The 23,573-nt window shown below is 41.6% G+C and overlaps 1 protein-coding gene and 1 long non-coding RNA gene across 4 annotated transcripts; one reads left to right on the top strand and one right to left on the bottom strand.

The window, feature by feature from the left end:
* Window positions 1–224: 224 nt before the first annotated feature.
* Window positions 225–1,407, bottom strand: LOC116448104. The gene is made up of 2 exons (XR_004241809.1): window positions 1,304–1,407; window positions 225–985 (listed from the first exon to the last, which is right to left on the bottom strand). It is a non-coding gene; the product is annotated as an uncharacterized LOC116448104 (long non-coding RNA).
* Window positions 1,408–1,529: 122 nt separating this feature from the next.
* On the top strand, window positions 1,530–21,672 carry ATG4C (autophagy related 4C cysteine peptidase). Of its 3 annotated transcripts, none has more exons than XM_032118124.1 (12): window positions 1,530–1,637; window positions 1,885–1,976; window positions 4,185–4,315; window positions 5,110–5,193; window positions 5,844–6,077; window positions 8,434–8,764; window positions 10,617–10,687; window positions 11,256–11,392; window positions 13,594–13,672; window positions 14,337–14,413; window positions 17,299–17,418; window positions 20,454–21,672. In XM_032118124.1, exons 3-12 carry the CDS (start codon window positions 4,240–4,242, stop codon window positions 20,622–20,624), a joined length of 1,380 nt encoding a protein of 459 aa, XP_031974015.1. In that variant the 5' UTR covers window positions 1,530–1,637; window positions 1,885–1,976; window positions 4,185–4,239; the 3' UTR covers window positions 20,625–21,672. The 3 variants fall into 3 exon arrangements, with proteins under 3 accessions (XP_031974015.1, XP_031974016.1, XP_031974017.1); XM_032118125.1 differs by having other exon boundaries at window positions 1,550–1,644; XM_032118126.1 differs by lacking the exon at window positions 1,530–1,637 and adding an exon at window positions 1,665–1,743.
* Window positions 21,673–23,573: the final 1,901 nt, after the last annotated feature.

Below are 23,573 nucleotides of genomic sequence, written 5' to 3' on the forward strand. Positions count from 1 at the left end.
CCCTGTCAGCTCCTCAGCTCTCCACCTTCGAGCCCCTACACAGACAGACAAGCACATCCATCTCTGTCTTGGGGAATAAAAGCAAAGATAAAACTTTAAACAACTATTATTCCTAAAACAGATCATGAAATTCTGGAGGCAGGAGGCCCCTTTCTTTCTGCACTGACAGATCACCCACAGTCGTGGGGCCACAGTTTCATGAGTTTATGCAAACAGCAACAGAGTTTTTATTTTTAAATCACTTATCTTTATCTTGGAAGCAAAGGGCAAGCAGGGAGCTGAAAGGCAGGGAAGAATTAGAAGGGTGATCTGCTACATCCCCACTTCCAGCTAACAGCCAGACTTCTGGAACAAGATGTAGTCTGCACATTAAAACCTACAATCGTCTTTACTGATCAACCCTACTATGTGAAATATATCCATGAGGCTGCAGAAAAAAACCCTCCAGGAAATACACAAAGCATCTATTGTTGGCATTTGCACTGAAGCGAAATTTTAGATCATGTGCTGATTATAAAAAATTAAGCTCAGCCTGATCATCTCTGACCAGCAGAAGGCAGTAAAATCACAAAATGGAAACAAACCCCACATGACTTTGCTTCATGAACCCAACATTGGGCTGGTGAGTACCAGGGAAAGCAGGAATATCACCCTTCTTAGGATGTTGAGCAATAATGCCAGTTCCAGACAGTTGAGAAATTCAACTCAATCCTCTACAAATCTTGCACTTTTTTTTTTAAGCCCTCGGCTCCTGATACAGCCAATGAGTATTTTTAAGCAGCTTAAAACAAACAGATTAATGAAGAACCTACTTTACACTTTTAGAAACCCCAAAAAATCCCTCAGGAGAGTGCGAGGAGATGCAGTGGTTTTGACAGGGCTTTCAGAGAGGAAATAAAGCAGAGTTGAATCGGAACACGCTCAGCTGGGTGTTTAGGCTGGAAATTGAAATCCTCTAGAGGCTGGAGATTTGGGAGGCATTTTACTGTGGAGAAGTCAAAAGACACAGAATTAAAAAACAAAACCAGAAACAAACAAACAAATAACGCCACAAAAAAAAAAAAAAAAACCAAAAACAAAACAAAAAACAAAAACAGAAAGAAAAGAACCGAAAAAAGCCAAAACCCCACCTAAACCAAAGAAAGAGAAACCACACACAAAAAACCACACACACAAAAAAAACCACCCCCAAACAAAACCACAAAAAAAAAAATCAAACAAAACCACACCCTCCCACCCCCCAAAAAAAAAAAAAACCAAATCCAAGCAAAGGGAGGAATGCTGTTAAAGGACAGCCGCAGACCCCGTGAAGGAACTGGGCTTTCTGCTCCCGCTCCTCTTCCCGGGATTTCGCTTCCAGCCGCAGCCCGGCCCCGCCGCCTCCCTCCATCCTCTTCCTCCCTCCTTCCCTCCTCTTCCTCCGCCCTCTTCCTCCCTCCCGCCTCCCCACCGCACTCCCACCGGACTACACTTCCCAGCGTGCCCCGCACGTGTCCGCAGCCCGTCCCTCCGCGCCCCAGCCGCGGCGCCCGCCGGGAGTTGTAGTTCGCGCGCCGCTGCGCCGCGGCCGGAGTAGCGCCGGGAGGCCGCGCGCTGCCCGGGTGGCCCCGGGCATGGCGGAGGCGGCTCCGTGAGGGGTGAGGGGTGAGCGGCGGGCGGGAGCGCCGGGACGGGCCCTTCGCGGCGGCGGCTCGGGTGCCGCCGCGTCCTGTGGGGCCGGGAGCCGCCGAGCCCCTTCCCGCGGTGCGTGTGGGCTCCTGCTTGATTGCGAGTCCTGCCTGGGCGAAGCGTTCCGCCCTTGCTGCAGGATTAAGGAATAATTTGGTTTTCTTTCCGAGCCGGCTTCAAAGTATCGTTTCTAATTGTCCTCGTATGTGTTTGCAGCTCCTTAAAAATGACCTCCGGCCACTGCTCGCCGTCGTTGTTCTGTGTGGGTTTCGCTGACTGTCGCCGCTGCCGCTCCGGGCTCCTTCAAGGTACAACTGAAAGCCAGGGAAGTCTTAGTTAATAATAGATAATTTATCTTATAGTTATCCCATTGAGGCTTCATTCATCTTTCCCGCTGAGGTCTCACCGGCAGCTCGCGTTGCTTTTCTGCTGTTTATGAAAACAAATGCTGGTTTTGGGGGGTTTGGGGTGTTTTTCCATCCTTGTGAACAAACAGCTGCTTCCCGGCATTGATCCCCCTTGGGGTTTCAATTCCAGCCGTGTCCTGCTGCTCCGTGAGGGAACATCATCCTCGTGACGTGTATCGAAAGAACTTCATAAATGAGGCAACTTCGGGATAAAAACATTAGATTTAGATTTGATAATTTGATACTAAAGCCCGTTGGGCTCGAATCTGTATTCCCTGGGACCTTCTCCTCGTGCTGTTACATTAATTTCCGTGGAGCTCTTACTGATGCTTTCTTGCATTGATGGGAAGAACCTGCGTTTTCCCACTGAAAAAAAAATATACCTGGTTTGCCTTAGCATTCTTGGAAACCCCTTTTGCATCTTTAGCATAATATCAGAGAAGAAATGTATCTGGAGAAAAGATAAATGTGCTGTGGTGACCATTGTCTTTTAAAAGAAAATGAGCTCCTTTCTCATTTACATAATTTTGTCTTCGGGCCCTTTCAGAACTGTAGAGTTTCTTTCAGTTCTAATTTTAGTCAGAGGAAGCTTTTATAAGAATTAGTTTTTAAGGCAATCAGTGGGTGTCTGTATAAATGGTTGTTGCTGATGGGTCATGTTAGGAAAGACAGGACCAAACACAGCTCCTGAAGAAGTTCATCTTACCAGCTTTGCTGTCTAGAGCTGGTGATACAGTCAGACTTTCCTTTTTATCCTAAAGAAGAAAGAAGGGGGCGAAAGGCAGGAAGTTAAAAGCCAGCTTGAAATTCTCCTTTTCTTCCTTCCCCAGCTTGACACAAGGCTAATCATAGCAGGGATGTAGACACTTATTATTTTCACTAGAAAAAAGTCAGTCTTCCCTCATGTTTGTGAATTGGCTTCTTATTCTGTCAAGAAGCAGATTTTTATGAAATAATACTAGGGAATAGTGGGAAGATGTGCTAGGGGTGGTTTGGGCAGCAGACTGCAGATCTCCAAAAAGTAGATCTGTGTGAGTACCCTCAGGCTCAGATGATGCTGTCACCTTGACTTCTTCACCCTCTCCTTAATTACACTGTCACTGATTAGGTTTCCTTAAAATATGTTCCCAGTGGAGAGAAGTGACATGGTTTAGTCTTTGTCCTGATTTTGATCCCAATTCAGTGGAGAATAGCACACGGAAAGGTAAATACAGTTCTAGATTCTCCTTTTAAAGAAAGGAGGCTTTCTCCTGGCCCAAGTTTTTTAATTAAATGAAGAATTTCACTGTTGCTTACGTCATCAGCTGGTGCTATCAGAACTTAGCTAAAAATGCTTTGAAGGTTTCAGTGATGTCCCACAAGAGCTGCTGTTGAAGCAGGAGCTCTTAACCTTTCACCTGCCTGTGCAAGGGTTTGGGCCACCAAATACCTTCAGGAAAACTTTCTGTGTCAAGTATTTCAAGGTGAACCACTGACAGAATACACGTGGTGGAGGAATAGCAAGCAGCAAGCTTCCTGTTACAAATGGGGCAGCTGGACTATGGAGGAGGTTCTGTCCCATTTTCCCAGATTTCTTAGGAACAGGGATAAAGGTAGTAGATATTTGTGTTGTTACCAGTTCAGGTTGCTTTAAGGTGAAATCTGTCTTATCTTGCAGGACAGAAAAAGCCAGTAAAGATGCATTTCCTTGCAAAATTTATAAGGAGTTTTTACAAAATCAGCCTGCACTCTGGTGGATTTTAACACAAAAGGTGCTTTTTGTTTTCTCTTCAGCAGAAAAGAGCAGCATCTTTTTTATTTAGTGAGCTGCATCATAGCTCTCCACCTCACGGCTGATAAAATGAGTGTGCTCATGTGCCAGCACAGGTTTTGTGCTCTAGAGCAGTTTGTGGTGCGAGGCAGAGCTGCTGGAGAACATTATCTTTTATTGAGCTTTGTGTAGTGCTTTTATTGGTGTATATTTGGAATTAAATTATTTTATTACTTATTCATGGGACATGGGATTGCTTCTCAGTGCCTGGTAGTGGGGGGTTCTGTGAGTTTATTGCTGTTTCTGGCCATGTTGGGCTTAAGTGGGGATGCTGAGTGTTTATATTTTGGTTTTTGCAGCAGCAGAACTGAAAGCCTTACAAGACAGCGATGGCTTTTTCTCTAGAATTTGAATATGGAGGCCACAGGGACAGATGAAGTAGAAAAGATCAAATCAAAGTTTATGTCTGCATGGCACAACATGAAATACAGTAAGTGGAACAGGGTGTGATCTGTCTCATTAAAAGGATTGGAATGTTTCTGGTTGACATGAATGGAATCATAACTAATTAATACTAAAAATGCAATATGGCCCTTGCAACAATTTTTCCTTTGATAATATAAATTAGCCCCACTAAAAAAATTCTTTAGCTTTTCATTTTTCCAGATAAATCTTGCATAATTTCATTTTAAATTACTTCTTTTGGAAACAGTAAATATATTATGAAAATTACTCTAGATTTGCATAGGCTTTTAAACGGGGATAATATGGAATCATCTGCACAAAGATTTTTTTTGTTTATAAATGTATTTTTATGGAAAAAAATAGGATGGTGTGTGAGATACAAGTTCCACTGAAGAATCTACCCTTGAGTAGGATTTTTTCCACAGTTGAGCAGTAATTTGTTTATGAGCAATCAGATTTTCACGTGTGCCCTTAACTAATCTGTCCTTGATTTTTCTTCTTTCCTTTTAGGACTGAGGTTGCTCAGATTTACCTCCAGGTTTCTGATAAATGTTGTTAATTGTCATAACTGAGCTTTGGAGATGTCTGGAAAGATGAGAAGATACTTCCTTTTCTGCTTTCTTTAAGGCTATCGCATGGTTGAAAGGAAATAGTAGCCATTGCACCCTATATAGGATTTTTTATGAGACCAAACCCCAGTTTTATTACTTTGTTTTTATCCCCCTTTCAAGAGTTACCTTTGGCTTAGCCAGATGCTGTTAGCATTTCCTTTTGGAATACTTCAGTCCCAGATTTGTATTTGTTTTGCATCTGTTCTAGGTTGGGTGTTGAAAACAAAAACTTACTTCAGTAGAAACTCTCCTGTCTTTCTCCTGGGAAAATGTTACCACTTCAAAACTGAGGGTGAGTACAGAGCACTTCACTCATTCCAGTTTTCCTCAGCTGGAGCTCTGGGGAGATATTTTTAATCTTCCAGAAAGAGTGGCATTAACAATTACCAAATGCAAAATGTAAATATGAAAAGGTTATAAAATATTCATGTAAATGTCCACCTCTGATGCAACCGATCCTGACCTGATCTTTTCAGATTTTACACCAAAACCATGTGCTTTCTGTAAATATTTGTGTTGTAATTTGCACTTCATTTACCATCAGCTGGAGATTTTCTTTCTAAAAGCTCCTGATGGAAATAATGGCAATACCTGATCAGGGTCACTACACCAACACCTTCATTATCACTTTCCAGTGTGCAGTCCTTTAAGTCTCTCTCTCTATTTGACCATTCACAGTTGGGTGAATTAAGCACTTACTTGCAGGTCAGTGGTTCCACTGGCACAGTGATGTCTGCATTGCTCTTTTGATTTTTCCTTTTTTTTTTAATCTGACACATTTATGTTGTGTTTGTCTTCCATTTTTCCTTTGTCGTATTTGAGGCAATTGTTAGGTTTTGTAAATTTGCCCTGTTTTTCTGATAGATTGTATGTTTGTTGCTTGCTTTCTAATAACAGAAGTGCCATAACAAATTAGAACTTAAACTGTGCTTTGCCTTGCAGAATCTGGGGAGCTCTCTACAGATGGGTCCAATTTTGATAAAATCAACACTGAGATTTCAGGGAACGTTGAGGAGTTCCGCAGAGATTTCATTTCTAGAATCTGGCTGACGTACAGAGAGGAATTCCCTCAGATCAAGGGCTCTGCTTTAACCACAGACTGTGGCTGGGGCTGCACGCTGAGGACGGGGCAGATGCTGCTGGCTCAGGGCCTGATGCTTCATTTCCTTGGGAGAGGTGAGTTACGAGAGGAGATCTCTGTGTTTGCATAAGCACAGGCATTCTGTAGAGACCAAAGTTTTTTTTATCCCAGATCTGAAGGGCCAGCTGGGTTTGGTTGTGGGCTTCTCATTACTGTTGGAATTGTCCCATTGCATCAGAGATTGAGCTGTCCTATCCTTCCATTTCTGAGAACCACAGTGTGCCCAAGTGAACTTCTGTGGATTTTCCAGTATCCAAGTGTGATCCCTCTGCCTGGGTATTCTTACCCATGCACATGCCCAGTTCTCTTGAAATTTGATTGTTTCTTGAACTCAAGATGTAGAAGTGAGTTCCCCAGCCCATAGCTGTGGGCTATGGCAGAAGTGATGTTCTTTTATCAGTTTTAAAGTTGTCCATTATTGAATTTCTTCTGGTCTTAATATATTGAGTTCCTAGAAGGATTCTAATCTAACTTCAATACATCATGCTCTGTGTGGAAACATTCACTATGTCATTTCTTCCCTTCCCCCATGTACTTAGACAGAAACTTCCCTTTTTTCCTTACCATTGTCTGTCTCAGAGTCCTCCCACAGTCACAGCCAGCTGAAGCTTTAGGAGCTGTGGGACACTCTGCTGTCACAGGCTAAGTGTCCATGTCCTGCAGAGAGGTATTTTAGGTTCTCAGAGTTAAACATCTTTTCTTTCCATCCCATTCCCAATCCCGTTCATAACAATCATCCATTGCTTGGTGTCAGAATGACCCAAGGCACAGGCCTGAAGCCACCCCGGGGGCGTTGAGAGAACACAGTGCATTGTTTCCTCAGCCATTTGTGGGATCCCAGGAATACTTCAGCAGAAGATCCTTCTGAAAGCCTGTTTTGATAACACTTTTCCCTTGCTGTGCAGCTCTGATGTAAGCTGGGAACAAAGTCCCAACCCAGCTGCACCACAAAGTCTCCATTCCCGGCAGCATCAGGACTGAGCTGTGGGATTGGCTCACTGAATGTTCCTTTGGCTGTAGATATTTAAGTCATAAAACATTCATTACCCTTTTCAACTAACTGCAGATATCCAAAAGTGTGTAAATACTTCTGCTGAGAACACAAATCCCTTAAATATCACTTTTCTTATACATACATTTAAAAGAAATTCAAGACCTGCCCAGAAGACTCCCTGTGAGCAGGAGTGTGTAATGGCTCGTTTGGAAGTAACCCCAAACAAAATAGCCCCAGGTTTCTATCTTAAAAATCCATGGTTCCAAAGAATTCCTTGCATGTCCCCCTTGCATCCTAATTTGGAAAGTGATGGGGTGATTCCAGAGTGCTCTTGTTTCTGTGGCAATCCAAATCCACAGAAAGATGGAGTAGGGATGGTCTTTCTGGACTACTTTGCTCCTCACCTGGTCTTCTGACAGCTGGTGAATTATCTTTTGAAAAGCGCTTATGAGGTCTGGACAGCTTTGGAAACACATTTAGGTGTTTACAGGAAGTTTTTCATGGCTGTTTACTCTTTTCCCAGAGATGTTTTCATTCTGCTTTAATGGTGTTGTTTCTGTTAGGAAGCAAAACTTGCCTGAAGTTTCTAGGTGAGGTATTTACACTTCCACTGCCATGTGGAATGTTCCAGATATTGCTGAATGATGTTGTGAATGAGTTTTGATTTTAAATATGAAGTTTTATTTTGAAATGCCTGTGCTTGAGACGCTGACTGAAACGTGAAGCTGAGAGTCTGAGCTGGGTCTGTGTTGGGAGTACTTGTTGGAATTGTGGGAGAATTCCAGGCATCTTCCCTGGACCTGCTGAACCCCATTCTGTAGGAGGAATGCTGTGTGGGATGCATCATCCATGGGGAAACATTCAGCTGGAAAAGCAGACTGAAGATATTGTGCTGAATGATATTTAAACAAGTTTGCCTTGTAATCTAAAAGAATTAATTACTTTAGTGAATTAAAAAATCCTGCCTGTTTCTTTGCTGATCTACTTTGCCATTTTGCCAGGGAGAAATGTTTGCTTTTACATCAGTAATTCCTCAGGTCTGCCTGTTTTTTTAATAACTGAAAAATAAGAAGAATTAAGAGCTTTTGAAACTCCTTGTTTGACACAGATAAAAGGTTTTTGGATAGTACTGAAGTAATGTTCATGTATTTAATATGTAAGGGAGCTCTAACCTGTGATCAGGTGTATCTTGTTTATTCAGCTGACTGGGATGGTCACCAGAAAATCAAAGCAAATCCTACTGTACTGGAATTCTTTGTTGACCTGTTAACAGTGACATGTAAAATACACAGTGTTGCTCTAAGGAGCATGGGGCACAAAGGGAAGTGCTTTGCTTATTATGCCATAAAGTTAATTAATATTAAGGTTAAAATGGATTTTCCCCTTTCTTGCTGCAGCCTGGGTGTGGCCAGATGCATTGGACATGGACAGCTCTGACTTGGAGTCCTGGACCAGCAACACCGTGAGGAAGCTCACGGCCTCCTTCGAGGCATCGCTCACGGCCGAGAGGGACCCCAAGATCCTGCCCCAGCCCCAGCGCGGCCCAGCGAGGAGGAGCTGGGATGTCACCGAGATGAGGAATGAAGTTTATCACAGGAAAATCATCTCCTGGTTTGGTGACTCCCCAGTGGCAGCCTTTGGGCTGCACCAGCTGATAGAATACGGGAAGAAGTCCGGGAAGATCGCGGGGGATTGGTACGGGCCCGCCGTGGTCGCACACATCTTGAGGTAAAACACCTTCAATTCTCTGTTCCTTTCCTGTGTTACATCACAGAGAAGCATTTCTGAGTGTCCTGAGATTACTTCAGCCTAATTGAGCAGCAAACTGTTCATTGTTAGCTTTGTAAAACACCCATATCAGGAGCAATTCCAGAGCTTTTTCACAGGCAGGAAGGGAAATAGCAGCAGGTGCAGGAACCAAACGCTGAGCTTTTGTCAATCTTATTTCAGGAAAAAAGACAACATTCCTGTTTTCTTGTAGGATCCCAAGTATCTCTCCCAAACCTTTTAAGTAGAGCTGCATTTAATGAAATGTTCTAAAAACTAACCACTCTTTCAACCTTGGAACATGCATAACATTAGAGATTTTTTTTTTTTAATACTGTAACCTGGGGGCTGTAATGTACTGATAGTGTAATGAAATGTCAGAGCTAAAATTGATGTTTTCAGCATTTCTTTGCACACATGAAATTCTTGTGAAACTGTGAATGTATGGGACTATTAATATTATAATTATATCCCAGTAAAAGTAAAGGGTCTGTGACATTCAGCATGGTTAAAAAAAAAAGTCGAAAGTCAAATTTCCCCATGCTGTGAGCCTTGATATCCAATTCTTTGAATGTTTTTGGGGTCTTTTTGTAGTCTTATATGTTTATTTATTTAGTGGATTCCAGTTTACCTATAAACTGAATCACTAGTAAATCGTTTAGGCAGCAGAAGGCAAAGTTCATGCACTTATATATTTTTATATATATATGAATAGAAGATTTTGATATTTAATGTAAATGTTACATTAATCTGAAGTGCAGCTGTACTGGAATAATCAGCTGTGCATCCATGCAGATGCAAACAGGGATGTAGGAGTTTAGTATTATTAACGGGGTTTATTCTACTTTTTTCTGATGGTGGAAGCTGTCAGAATTCTTTTTGCTTGCTTTAATAAATTCTCTATTAAATTATTTGTCTTCCTAATGGGAGCAGGGGGGATTTGGTGCAGAGTTACACTCCCCACAACCCCAGGGGTGATTTCCAGCCTGGCAGAGGTTTCCTTTCCTGGCTCTTTCTCTCTTACAGCAGCACTAACAATGTACAGCTCCCTCATAACTTGGGAATGAGTGTATTAAACCATTCCTCAAAATATAGTGGGGAATAAAGGGATAGTGGCCCTTTAATGCAGGTGTGTGTTGAACTCAAAGGCAAATCCTCAATTTTGGACAGTTTCCTTTCTTTACAAATATTGCCCCTGGTTGATGACCATGGTTCTGACTATCAACATTTATTTTCTTTTTACTTTTAGGTCTGTTAGTCTTTTGAGGAGAGTCTAATATTGTAATTATATTTTTGAAAGTTTTGGTGAAACTTTGCAGCTTTTTATTTCCAGGTGCTAATTTGTGGCTTGTTATATGAACTAAGGTCAAATAAAGAGATCTGATGAGTTGAAAATAGTATTTTTGTCAGCAAACTTAGCCTTTATCTTCAATATACATGACAGAAAATAGTTAGAAAGAAATAAAGTAGTCGGTATGAATTTAATTGTAAGTTAATTTGGGATTTGGGGCCTTTTTGTGGTTTTCATTTTTTCTTCTAAATAGCCAGACATTGTCATTTTGGCTTGGGAAAAACATGGTGCCATACAGGCTGGATCTGAGTGTCCAGTGTTTAAAAACAAATAAAAAATCCCCACCCCACCACCTGCATTTACCAGGAAGGGAAGGTGTCTTGAATTAAACAAAATAACCCCTCCTCAGAAATCCCAAACAATTAAAATCAACCTGTTTGTTAAAAACCAAAATAATTTGTTTGTTTATTGTTCATTTTTTTAAATGAAAGATAAGTTAAATAGTTTTGTGTTTGTACTTAGAAAAGCTGTTGAAGAAGCAAGAGACCCTGAGCTGCAAGGAGTAACAGTCTATGTTGCTCAGGATTGTACAGGTAACTGTGATTTTGTCGATTTTTGCAAACATTTTAGATGCTTTTTCTGCCTTTCAGTTAGCACTTGACAATAGAGCTTTAAAGGAAAAAAAGTCCCTCTGAAATGGATCCACAAAATTGAGAATATGTAGACAAAGGGGTTCTTGATATGTGCAGATTGTGCATTGCTTGCTTGGTATCTTACAGTGGAATTCCAAATCACCAAATCAATTATTGCCTCTTCTCCTTTTACATGGAGATGTTTCTGTTAGTTGGAGGCTTTCAAGTTTTAAATATTCCTTTCAGAAATTTATTTGCAGCAATAAATATTTATTGGCTTTCTCCTAACCTACCCCTTCTGCATTTCCTTGGCACTGCGACTCAGCAGCAGCAATTCCCATCCCACAGAATGTTGCTGGGAGTGAGGAGGCAGAGCACTGGTTCTGAGTCACCTGGGTTGTGTTTTAGGAGGACAGCAAGGTTTGGAAGGGCTGCAGTTTCAGTTTGTCACGCTGTGATGCCACGTTGGAGGTGTGTCTCCAAAAACTAGAGGTTATATTTGAAATTTTAATATTCCTGTGTCTCTCAGTCTACAGCTCAGATGTTATTGACAGACAGTGTTCTTTTATGGATTCTGGGAAAGCAGGCACAAAAGCTGTAATTATATTGGTTCCTGTGAGACTCGGTGGAGAGAGAACAAACACAGACTACTTGGAGTTTGTAAAGGTATGAAATGAGAGTTCAATCATTTTTCAAAGAGTAGCACAAGGGGATATGAAAAGCGACTTCACGAGGGTAATTCTCCCCATTAAACGTGTGGTGGGGATTTTACAGTTGAAGGTTGTAAAGTTTGACTTTACAGATTTTAAATTTCCCTATTACAAGATCAGACATAATTGCAGAGCACATGATGTCCCTTGGTAAAGCAGTGATAACTGTCCTGCTCCTCCAGCAGCCACCTGAAAAGACATTAATGCAGTGGCTCAAATTACAAATGGTAATTTAATATAGCAGGACTCTAATAGCATATGTAACTAAGGATCAGGCAGCATTTTAAAATATAAATACACCCCTTCCCTTACTCTGTTCCTTATTTTCTTAAATAAGAAAATGGTTCAAATGGTTTAAAGTTGTTGCTTGTCTCTTCTTCCCATTTTCTTTTGTCTCTTTGTTCCCATGCAATTATTTGATACCTTTAGTCATTACTTAATTGTTTTTTCCCTGTCTGGATGAATGTTTCTGAGGACAGTGATGCAGGAGTAGCAAGCAGTTACCCATATAAAAATGAGCTGGAAAAAAGGAAAACTCAAGGAGAAAGCAGAGGGGGGAAGGTCTGTGCTGTGGTTTTTTTCAGCAGAGGTTCTGCAGACACCTGAGGATGTGCTGTAATCCTGCCTCTCACTCCTCTTAGGGAAGAGCTTGTTCTCTTAGCCCTGCTGCTTTTATTTCATTTTCCATGCTCCTCTTTATCTGTCTTTAAAGTTTGGGTTCATTTTTAGTTACCCCAGTGCAGTAGCATGAACCAAAGCTGAGAGTCTGTAACGTGACTTATTTTTGTGGCTGGCTGTTCACTGCAACATTTCAGGAAAACATTTTGATTTTTACTGGCATGGGGAGACAGACTGGTGAAGGCTTTAAAGTGGTGGACTTAAATTGTTGTTCTTCCCTGATTATTCTCCTTGTATTTTCAGACAGTTGGTTTGGGAAAGTTTTAGTTTTCAGCTGGCTCCACTGTGTGATTCCTGCTGCTCCCTTCCCAAGGCTGTTCCTGCCCTTTGCAGCCTGATGGAGGCTGTGATAAGAGGGCTTTCAATTGCCTGAATCAGTCACTCCAGTGTCTGCCTGACTGTTCTCAAGAAGTGACCACATTTCTTGGAGTCTGGCTTTAAGTTAAAAATGCAGATTTTAGAATGTAGCACAAGAGGTAATTTCTACAAAGGATTTTATATTTATGGGTGAAAATTGATAAATTTTTTATAATTCACTTTTACAAGAAGCTTGCCATAGATTAAACAGTTATCCATTACTCTGAGGAGCTTTACTCCCTCTCTGTTCTGCCCTCCTTGGCTCTTGGAGCCTTTGCCTCTGATCTGCCCGAATGTTCTGTGATGCTCAGAGCATTTTCTAAGGAAACCTTCTCGTTTGTATTTAAAATAAGTTTGCTAAGGAAACCTTCTCATGTATTTTAAATGAGCATCGCTTCCTTAACCTGTATAAACCTTGCTGGATTTGACTTTGTGGCATCTCAGGGGAGGTTTTTGAGTGACTTTATCCTTGTCTAAGCAGGGAAAATTTTATCTTGAGGAGCCTTGGTATTAGTAGTATGACAATATCAATCATTTTGTTGAGAGAAAAGTTCCCTACTTACACTTAGTAATGTCCCTTTCCCAGAAGTTCTGCCTCCAGATGGTTCTGGTTCCTCTGCCCTCCCAGGCAGCCTCCAGGGAGATTTATGGGGCCTGTCAGTTGTGTGTCTCTCCTCCCTGGATTTGGGGCAACTTTTTAGAGCTGGACCTTGTAATTCGTCGTACTTCAACTGGCATTTCTCCCCAAGATGTAGAAGCTGACGCTCTGGCCAGACTTGTCCATTTGAGTGCAAAAAGAGGAGAGTCCCCAAGGGCACAGAATGTAAATGTGTGTGGAGGCTGGAAATCTCAATACTTTGGGATATTTGGACTATGGAACTGGTGCTCAATTTGTGGCGTGATGTTTTGCCTCCTCCCCAAAAACATGTGTGGATATCTCATGGGAAGGGAGGACTTTCTCTGGAATAGCTGCTGGTGTGGGTTCACTTTGGTCAAGCCCCAGGAAGTCATGGAGTCAGTCTTTAAAAAAAACCAAAACCATTTGCCTAAAAGAGCAAATATATTAATTCAGTTTAATACTTTGGTTAACGCTGTCCTAATGATTTCTTGTTCTTGTTTCAGGGAATTTTAAGCCTGGAGTACTGTGTTGGCATTATTGGTGGCAAACCCAAGCAGTCCTATTACTTTGCTGGATTCCAAGGTTAGTATTTTAATGTGTTATGTCTCCTCAATATTTTTTTCCCTCAGAGTTAGGAAGTTAATATCGAAGCAGTGGGAAATAGCGTGATTAAAATAGCAAAATGAGTACCTTATTAATTCATCACATCTCCCCAAGTCCAGCCATTTGTCATTTACCCCACGGAGTAATTGGATTCTGTAAAATGTACATTTAATTTCCCTTGTTGCATAAACAAGGCATAATTTATCTGTTTCACCAAACTTGAGGAGCGTTTGCTGTTCCTGCCTGGCAGTTCTTATTTAGGTATTTACTCTCTCCTGCTTTAAGTGGTGTTAGTTGATGCCTAAATGACAAGCAATATAGTCTTGCTGTCAGGATGAAGCAGGGCGATACATTTTTCATATGCAAACTCCAGAATATAATTGTGTGTTTGTAAAAGTAATTTTATCACCAAAAATTAAATGACAGTTTCATCACTTTATAAAAATTCTGCTTATACAAGCATATTTGATTATGCAAAAGTTAATCTGTCCTGCAAAAACCTGTGCTTCAGTCAATGAGTATCAGCCTGGCAAGCAGTTACTCACTGGCTTTTTTTCCAGCTGTTCTGCATAGAAATTGGATTGTAAGCAGTGTAATAATAAGGTGTTTTTTGAATTACTTGTCTTCTGTTTTGTCCTTGCAGATGACAGTTTGATTTACATGGATCCTCATTACTGCCAATCTTTTGTAGATGTCAGCATAAAGGATTTCCCTCTTGAGGTACTATGGATATAGACCTGGCACTGTTTTCTTCCCATATGAATCAAACACTAATTATTTAGAGATGTTCTAGCTAGCTGCAGCTTTATGGTTTTACAGTTACATGTTATTTATCAATGTCCTGCCCTTCTTTATAGGCCTATAATCAACAAAAATGACCAGAGGTTAAATTTCAATATGGGGGTTTAATTTTTACTTCATTAATCTTCATCTGTTTTCTTTTTAATGATCATAAAATCTCCAGAATAGATGATCACTTTATTTAAGTAATTTTCCATCAAAGAAAATAGATGATATTTGTAGATCTTAAACCTGTTTGGAATTGGGGTTGATAAGTTTGTCTTTTTGGTCATTTAATTTTTTTTTTTAATTCAAATTGCAACCAACATCAGGGAGAGAATTCCTGTTGTATTCAATAGTAGGAGCCTGGAAATACGTGGAGCTAAAGGAGAATATATGGAGCTAAAGGAGCTGATTAGAGAACTCATTTTACAGGTACCCAAGAAAACATTATCAGCTGCAAGGAAGTGCTCAGTGGCCTCAGTACTCACAGTCACATCCTCAGGGCCACCCACAAAAACTCCTTGGTCTTGTGCCCAACTTCCACAGGAAATTCCAGCAGCTCTTGGTTCAGTAGGAACAGCCTGGGGGTGCTTCAGGACAGAGCTGGAGCAAAATACCATCAAATAGTGTTTAGGAAAACTACTTATATAAATATATATATACACATATATCATCTCAAAGGACCTACACCGGGCTGATGTCAAGTCCTTCAAGCAAACCCTTCATATTTTTCATTATTTAACAAAATGCTTGAATTAGCATGTTACATAATACAGAAGTGGAAGATTCTCTAGGAAATGAGAAGGTTCTGAATGAAGCAAAAGAACACAGCAGCAAAATGTGTCAGCAGACATCCTACCCGGGCAGTTTGGTTGTATTTAGAGATGCCTTTAGGTTTGCCCCGTTGAGATATTTGAAGGAAGAGTTGGTGAATGCCAGCTCTGCCTGGGATGATTACCCAGATCCTTCCCCTTTATCCTAATAACTGTGTTTTGCTCCAGTGCCTCTGCAGATTTTACAGTTTGGGAAAAACCAGACAAAAGGTGGGAAGAGCACAAAGCAGCAGAGCTGAAGTGACTTCCTGAAGGTCCTGCCGTGGTGCAGTGGCCAAGCTACAAAAAATACACCTCTTTTTGGGTTCTGTTCCTATGACTCAGCCTCCAAATTGTGCTGCAGACTGGCATTAATCTGAATTTCCAAATAATCCCAAGGTTTTAAGCTGTGTTTGGAAGGTATGCAAGCTGCCAGCTTGGCTTGATCACATCCTAATGCTTTCCTGCAGACGGAAAATAGATTGCAATTTAATGCTTGGTGCATTTAATAGTATTATATCTTTGTCCAGAAATGTCAAAAGTAAACAGAAATTGCTTTCTTAGTGTGGATAGTTGCTTGTTAGATTTATCTGTGGGGAGTATTTTCAAAATTGACAAATTGTCCAGAATAAGCTGGAAATCAATCCACTCTGTATTGGCTTCCAGCATCCATTTGTTTGGAGGAGTGGGAAAAAAAAAATCCTCCCCACTTCTCTCTCTTTGTTGTGCAGTGATTTGTGTAGCATTAAACCTCCTGCCCTGCCAGTGCAGCACGACTGGAGGGACAGGGTTGGTGCTGGAATGGGATGTGGAAGAGGCAGGGTTTGATTTATGCATTTGATGACTCAGGAATTAATATTAAAAATACAATTGCTGTTTATGAAATACGAACAGTGAGGAGAAAAAGCAGTGACTGAAATGAATCTTGCAGGAATAGCCCTAATCATCTTTGCAGATATTTTTTAGCAGAGGTTTTACAGAAATACCTCTCGGGTTTGTAATCACCAGGAAAGAACAATGTATTTTATTATGTAAAACTGCTGCAGGGATGGTTACACTCGGATTTGGGAACCAGTGCTGTCTTCTGTGGGTTGATTTTTGTGATTGGCAAAAAAAGGGATTTAATAGAGGGAGGATGATGGGTCATCCTCTGCGTTAGAGGCAGAATAGAGGGGACTGGATCCCTTTGAGAGCAAGCGAGGAAATAATTGCACTTATTGGACAATGAGCTTCACCAAAACTGCAGTTCCTGTAATAAATAACCACAGAATCGGGGTAGATGGGATATACTTATTTTTCCTCTGATAAACTGAGTGAGGAGCGTGGGGAGAGGGGTTTTGTGTTTGTTTTCTCTTACAGCAGGGCTGCTGAAAGTATCAGTTCACAGCACTGTTGGGGCATCATCTGTCAGGGAAAGAGATTTCACGTTAGGAAAAACCCATTTGTAAAGCAGGGCATGTTTGGTTTTCCCCTACTTGTGAATCATTGTAATATGGTTTTGCTTTTGTGTGTTTTGTGGGTTTTTGAACCCATTTCATTTACTGAAGGAAAATGCATGAGGTTGGTTTATTCCATTATGTCTCTTTTATAGAGGCTGGGGGAGGGAAGGGGCACTGGGCAGTGGTAGTAAAGCAGTAAGATAGTGCAAAAGCTGTTACAAATTCAATTTGCAGAAGAGCATTCACCTTCTCTGCCTTGGGAATATTCATAAAGTATTGCTGGGAGCAGCAGAGCTTTGACAGATTCCAAACTAACCTGGTGGTGTGGGGAAGTTTGGGGAATGCAGCCTCAACAGCAGGAGGTTTTACACGGCTGGGGAAGGGTGGAATCACTTGAATATTTGGGAGAGTGGGAGAAATGCCTTCCAAAGTGTGTGCTGGGGTTTAATTCAGGTGATGCAGGGGATTGGATGTTTTAAAGCTGTTGGTGGGAACAGAAGTAAATGCGTGGATCTGTGCCATGCCCGACCGTAACCGTGTGTTTCATGTTTTTTAATCGGGAAACTCGCAGTCATTCCACTGTCCTTCTCCCAAAAAGATGTCATTCAAAAAAATGGATCCGAGCTGCACAATAGGATTTTACTGTAGGACTGTGCAGGACTTTGAGAAGGCTTCTGAAGAAATCACCAAGGTAGGTGCTGGAGTTCCCAAATCCCTCTGTCAGCCAGAACGGGGTGTGTGTGGGGAGAGGAAGAGAGTCAGCCTCGCCCTTGTAAGCAGACATAATCCTTTTTGTGGCATTTATGACTGCTTTTACCATTGTCAGAAATGCAAATTGTTGTTAATTCCATCCTTTTTTCCCCTGTGTAAGGCCGAGCCGAGCCTGGGCTGTGCTGCGGGAGGTGTCCGGCAGAGCGGGATGCGGGGCTGGCGCCGGGCGGGCCCACGAGGTGGCACTCGTGAAGTGGGAATGTCCCTGGCAGCCCGGCGAGCGGGGCTGCCCCGGCCCGGGGGGATGCTGGGGAGCAGCCCGGCCCTGGGCAGGGATTGGGGGTGGAAGGGAAGTGTTGGAGCAAACCCAAATTGTTCATTATTTCTCCTTAGCACAAGTGGCTTTTTCCGGTGGGAAGTGCAGGGCTCTGGTTTGAGCTCCACGGAGCAGGTGCCATCCAGCAAATCTGTCTGACCCCAACCTTCCCCTGGAAAAACTCTGCTCTGCCTTCATTTAGGTCCAGTTGGAATCAAGTTTTGTTCTCCTTGGTTATTCCAGTGTGTGAGGATATGAAATGCAGCATCATCAATGTGTCCTTTGAGCTGCTCTGTGTTTGGTGGGTTCAAAAAATACTCTGTGAAAAGGATGCAGCAGCAGCAGCAGATGGGCACAATGTAAATATTCCAACCATAGCAGTTACCATAGCCGCACAAGGAATTAATGTTTGTCCAGCATTTGGAATGTCCTGATAAGTGGTATTAGAACTACAGCCAAAAAAAGCATTTTTTAGAACTTAATACCGTTTATAATAAATAGATACGGATTGATGCTGAGGTTGTTTTTTTGATTCTTACCCAGAGAAGTGTAAAATAGATTTAAAGAAGTTCCTAAGCAGCAGATCCATGGAAAGTTTAAATAGTGAAGTTTCTGTTCTTCCCTATTTTCTTGTTCTGTCACGTAGAGGAAAGAATGTAATAACGTAGTATAAAAAAATCTCATTACAAAATTGGTTCCTGTGGAAGTTTTCTTTTTCCTATTTCCTTATTTTTCTTCTTTCAAGTTTGGGATTAAGTGCAGTTTTTTCCTGAACACAATTTGTGAACATACTCTTGGCTGATCCAAGTCTTGGAGTTATTATCCTGGTATTTTAGATAGGAACTCTTTAATATTAGTGACATTATTTGATATAAATACAGTTCAGGCGGTGTCAGTTTGAAAGCAGAGGAAAGTTTGGATAGAGGTACAATGTCAGAAACATTCTGTCAATTGATCTTTCAATCTTTCCTTCACTTCCTTTGTGTTTTCCTCCTCTTCCATTATGTTTCCCTTTGTTTGCAATTCTAGTGTGGTAACTCTTGAACTATAAAGCTCAGTGTATTCCCAATGTCCCCTGTGGAGGCTGGACTAAAAAATCCAGGTTCTCGTTGCTTTTTTGGGTAATAAGAGGTGAAAGAAAATATTTAGCTTACTTGAGGATAAACCTTATGGGCCTTATATGTTTAGAGATAGAGAAATCAGGGCATCAGAATTGAGGCCCAAGTGGAGTGATGGGTGAAACTCCCTCCAAACCACAGTCAGGCTCCCCTCTGGGAATTGTTTCCCTATCCAAACCCATGCCAGAAAATAAATAATCCCTTGGGATTGTTACAGAGCTGCGTTTGCCTGTTTGTGGCCCAAATGTAACAGAAATGAGAGAAGAACTGGAGCTGAGGGGAGGTTGAACATGGATTCAGTTCAGCACAAAGAATTCCTGTTGCAGTGACAGTCTAACATGGAAATACTGAAAATATTGACCTTTCTCAATAAACTCCTTTAGCCATCACTGTAATGGTGTCTCGAGGAAACTTGCAAGTTGTTCAGAATTTCAGATTATCTGTGGTCACTGTTGGGGTGTGGCTTGATGAGAGTTACACAAATCTGGACCAGGTTCCCCTGGACTTTGTTAAGGCATTTCCTTGCCCAGTTCCTGTGTTTAGGGTTTCCTCACCTCCCTCAATGCATGGAAGGAGATGTTGTGGAGAAGGAAGTTTCAGTAAAACTGAACACACACAAGGCAATGGAATCCCAGGATTTTACTGGGATTGATTTATTTTCTTCTTATTTTTTAAATGCCCCCTCAACTCCTGACTGTCTTTTTTGAAATACTTCTTACTGTTTAAAGATCTGTTTAGGGCTTTTTTACTGTTTGAGACTGATTGTTCTCCTGAGCTCGTGTTCAGTGATTTTTAGTTCTGCATGGTGTGTATCTCTAGCCTGATGTAGTTCTGCATGTCACTGCAACAGTGAGCTGTTTTTTTCCAAGCAAGTAAGAAAAAGTAAAACAAAATAAAAAACAGGTCAGTGGAAAAAACACCCTGAAAGGTCTTCCAGTATTTGGTGGGGTTTTATCTGCTGTTAAAGGTGTTTCGCTGATCTGTTTCTGTATTTATCATTCCCCACCATCCTCTTTTTCTCATGCTCAGTTTTCTTATTGATAAATTGATTTATAAGTAGATTTTGGGCACCCTGGTTCCCTGTGACTGTCACCAGTCTGGTTTGAGCCACGTGCTCCTGACTGCCTTGTTTACATTGATGATTGTGTTTTAACTTGTAATAAAACACGATTATTGCACGTGCTGATTCTACAACAAAAATCCCTCCCCAGGATGCTCAGTTGCTGCAGAATTCGTACCTGTGCTTGAGGAGACCCTTATGGCCATTAATTATTTTGTAGAGGTTTTTATCTTCTGTCTTTTATCCTTTTATCTTTGTTGCACTGAGTCTAACAGCACATACAGGTGATCTGTGTGGGACAGAAACAGGGATAGGCATGAAATTAGCAGCTACCTGAGAAAGGGAAGTATCTAAGAGGAGGAGGAGATGTTTGGATTGTGCAGTGCTTTGGTTTTAATGAGATAATAAAGATAAACAATGCACTTTTTACTTGGCAGTCATTATCAGGTGAATATATCAGTGCTTGCTGTATTTTTTCATTTCCAATTAATGTTTCATCTGATTTGTGTTTTACATTGTAGATGCTGAAATCTTCATCCAAGGAGAAATATCCCCTGTTTACTTTTGTCAAGGGTCATTCTAGAGACTATGATTTTGCTTCCAGTCCACTCCATGAAGAAAATGACCTTTTCTCCGAGGATGAAAAGAAAAGACTAAAGAGATTTAGTACAGAGGAGTTTGTCTTGCTTTGAGGACATTTTACACGAGAGCATCGGCAGCTGTCCAGGAGAACACTTGCCTTTTAAATACAAAAAATGTACCTGAATTCCTCCCCCAAAAGGCAAGCCTGTACTGAAATGGGTCTATTTTCATAAAGATGATAATGTTTTATATGTTACAAGTCTTTAAGATGTCAGTTACTACTGTATGTACTAATTGGTTTTGCTCACTGCTGGCTGGAGGAGTGTCCGTGCCGTCGTGGTAACGAAGGGAGCGGCTTTGCTCAGAGCCAGGTGTGCCTGCGGTGCCTGGCCAGTCCCTAAATCCCACCCTGTGCCCTCCTGTCCTGCCATTCCAGGCCACCTCCTGAGCAGGGCTGCCAGGCGTGGCTGGGTTTGTCAGGGATGCACATCCAGAGGTGTGGAGATCCCGTTTTTCCTGTCTGCAGCACAGCTGGAGTTGTTGGTGTGGGATGGGCACAAGTCTCAGCTGTGTGGCCCCAGCAGAAGTTCTGCTGCCATCCTGCCACACATCCCGAGCAGCTCCCTGCTGGAAAGGTGAGGTTGATGGATCAGGAGTCACTGTCACTTGCAATCCTGCCATAATTATATAGGCTGAATTGTGAGTTAAGGTACTCTTTAGCAGTATGACTTTCTAATGGTTTCTCATTAAGCTTGCTTTGGAGCCTTAATATGAGGAGTGAAGATAAAGTATTACCTTTCCCTACAATTTTTAAAGGTTATACTATTAATATTAACTGCAACCAATCAAAGCAGCTGGAGACAATTATTAGAAGAGAGCAGTGTTTGTTTCCTGTTTCAACTACCATAATGGTGAGGCTTCTCCTGCCAGAGCAGCTTTTAAATCAAAGCAAAGGGGGGCGAATGTGGAAAATTCTGGGCTGTGATGATTTTTTGTTTTGATACATGTTGTTACTGTACAAATGATTACTTGATGGTGTGTGTTCTCAGATTGCAAACAAATGTACAGAAATAGTTTCATGTTTTAACAAAGTAAATGCAATATTTAAAAAACCATATTAACGCTGCTTGGGAAATAAAAGAGGTGTGAAAACACAAAGTGCATGTGCCTTTTATATTAATATTAGATCCTCTAAGAGTGAATATAATCCTGCATCTAAAACAATATTGTAAGGTGTGAATACTCTGTTTATTTGCAATAAAGGCAGATTTTATTGTTGTGTTGTAAACCAAATGTTACCTGTTCTAAGTGCTGCTCAGGCACAGAGGCACAAGTGTTGCTGATCCAAATAATAAGCATCATGTTTGTTCATTAAAGCACCTTTTGCCTTTTATGAGCAAGAAGTGACTAATGGATAGATTTCAGGCAGAACTAGACCAGGTTTGTGTCTGTGTCAGGGTTGGAGAGTGCATTTGCATGTGTTCATTAATATTCTAAAAAGCCGAAATATTCATTTGTTTCCAAGAAAAAACCCCACACACGTTATTTGTCTAAATTAATAACCTGTGCACTGCTGCATCCTGCTAATATTGGGCATAATGCGACTCTTTACTAACAGGTGTGTGAGGATGTTTGGCTTGATCTTCATATTTTTCATTAATAGCCCAGAAGAGGGAGTAAACAACGTATTTATGGAATTTAGATGTCAAAATGAGAATTGTGGATGGCAGAACTGGAAGAGAGAAGACTCCTGGTGAGTGAAGCACAAGGAAATGCAGCTTTAGCAAAGATGAGGCAGAGCCTCAGAGTGGTTCCTTTGGGTGACAGTGGACAGGAAATGAGACAAGAAGTTGTGCTTTGCTTTCACATTTAAAAGAAGCAAAGCAATCAGCTGCTGCATCATTAACAGCTTCTGTCACAGAGCAGGGGGCTGTAATTGGTCTAATCTGGTTCCACTGGTGCTCTCCTCTCTGCTTGCCTTTCCACCAGGAAGGCATTAAGTGCTCAGAAGAACAGGGAGAACCATCAGGAGCCTGCAGGGATGGATTTAGGGAAGATTTACCTTGGAGCTCGGTGGCTTTGTTACAGTGCAGCTCGAGAGGGAGGGAAGCTCTGCAGGACACAAATGTGCAATGGATGTGCACTGGGAAGGGGGAGAGGAGCTGAGGGAATATTCCATGTCCAGGAGCCTTTGTGCCTCCCTGTGTGCTGCAGATTCCATCATGGACCACCCATCCACTGCAGGGCGGGAGCTGTAGCTGAGATGGGAACTGAAGGATGAATTTTCCTTCTTCCACAGCTCCACCACCTGAATTCAGGTACCTTCAAAAAATCCCGTGTACACAGACCCACCTAAGCCAGCTGTGTCTGCAGAAAGGAGCTGCTCTTCAAAGGCCTTTGGCTCAGAATTCTTGGAATGGAAATGCTCACATGGAATTACAAGAGCTGTAGCACAGAAATGTTAAAAAGGAAAATGTAGCTCTGCCATTCCAACAGCAGTCTTCGCTGGAAGGGTGAAATGGTTTCACTTCTCCCAGTCTTTTTCCAACTGGCTAAAAATGTAGTGGTTGAAACACCTCTAAACTTGTTAAATATTGAAATTTTTTCCCCCTTTCTAAGGGAAAAAAAAGTATCAGTGCTAGAACAGCATCTGGGTTGTGCTCCTTTAATTTGTAGCAAATCCTTTAGTTCACCACAGTGGGGTTTTCTTTAAAGCCTGCTACGAATAATTGTTAAAAAATGCATGGCTATTTTCAGGGGGTTTCATCGTGTTTTTTGTACAAGGTTTAAGCACAGACAAGCCCACAGAATGCCCTGGTGCACTTGTATACAGGGGTGACACAAGTTAAATTACCGAGTTGCTAGAAATTAATGTTTTTGGGTAACTACAGGGGACTTTAATTGGAAACTATGTTAATCGTGTAGTAATTCTCTTTAGCTCGTCTGCATTAGCTGCTGAAAACCAGGCAATTAATTCGTGTCATTCGTGTTGCTGCTGCTGCCTTCAAACACAAACCCAAGGAGCATTAGTTACTCACACACCCAGCAGTGGCCGAGTC

The sequence above is a fragment of the Corvus moneduloides genome, chromosome 9 (assembly GCF_009650955.1).
Source record: "Corvus moneduloides isolate bCorMon1 chromosome 9, bCorMon1.pri, whole genome shotgun sequence".
Lineage (NCBI taxonomy): Eukaryota > Metazoa > Chordata > Aves > Passeriformes > Corvidae > Corvus > Corvus moneduloides.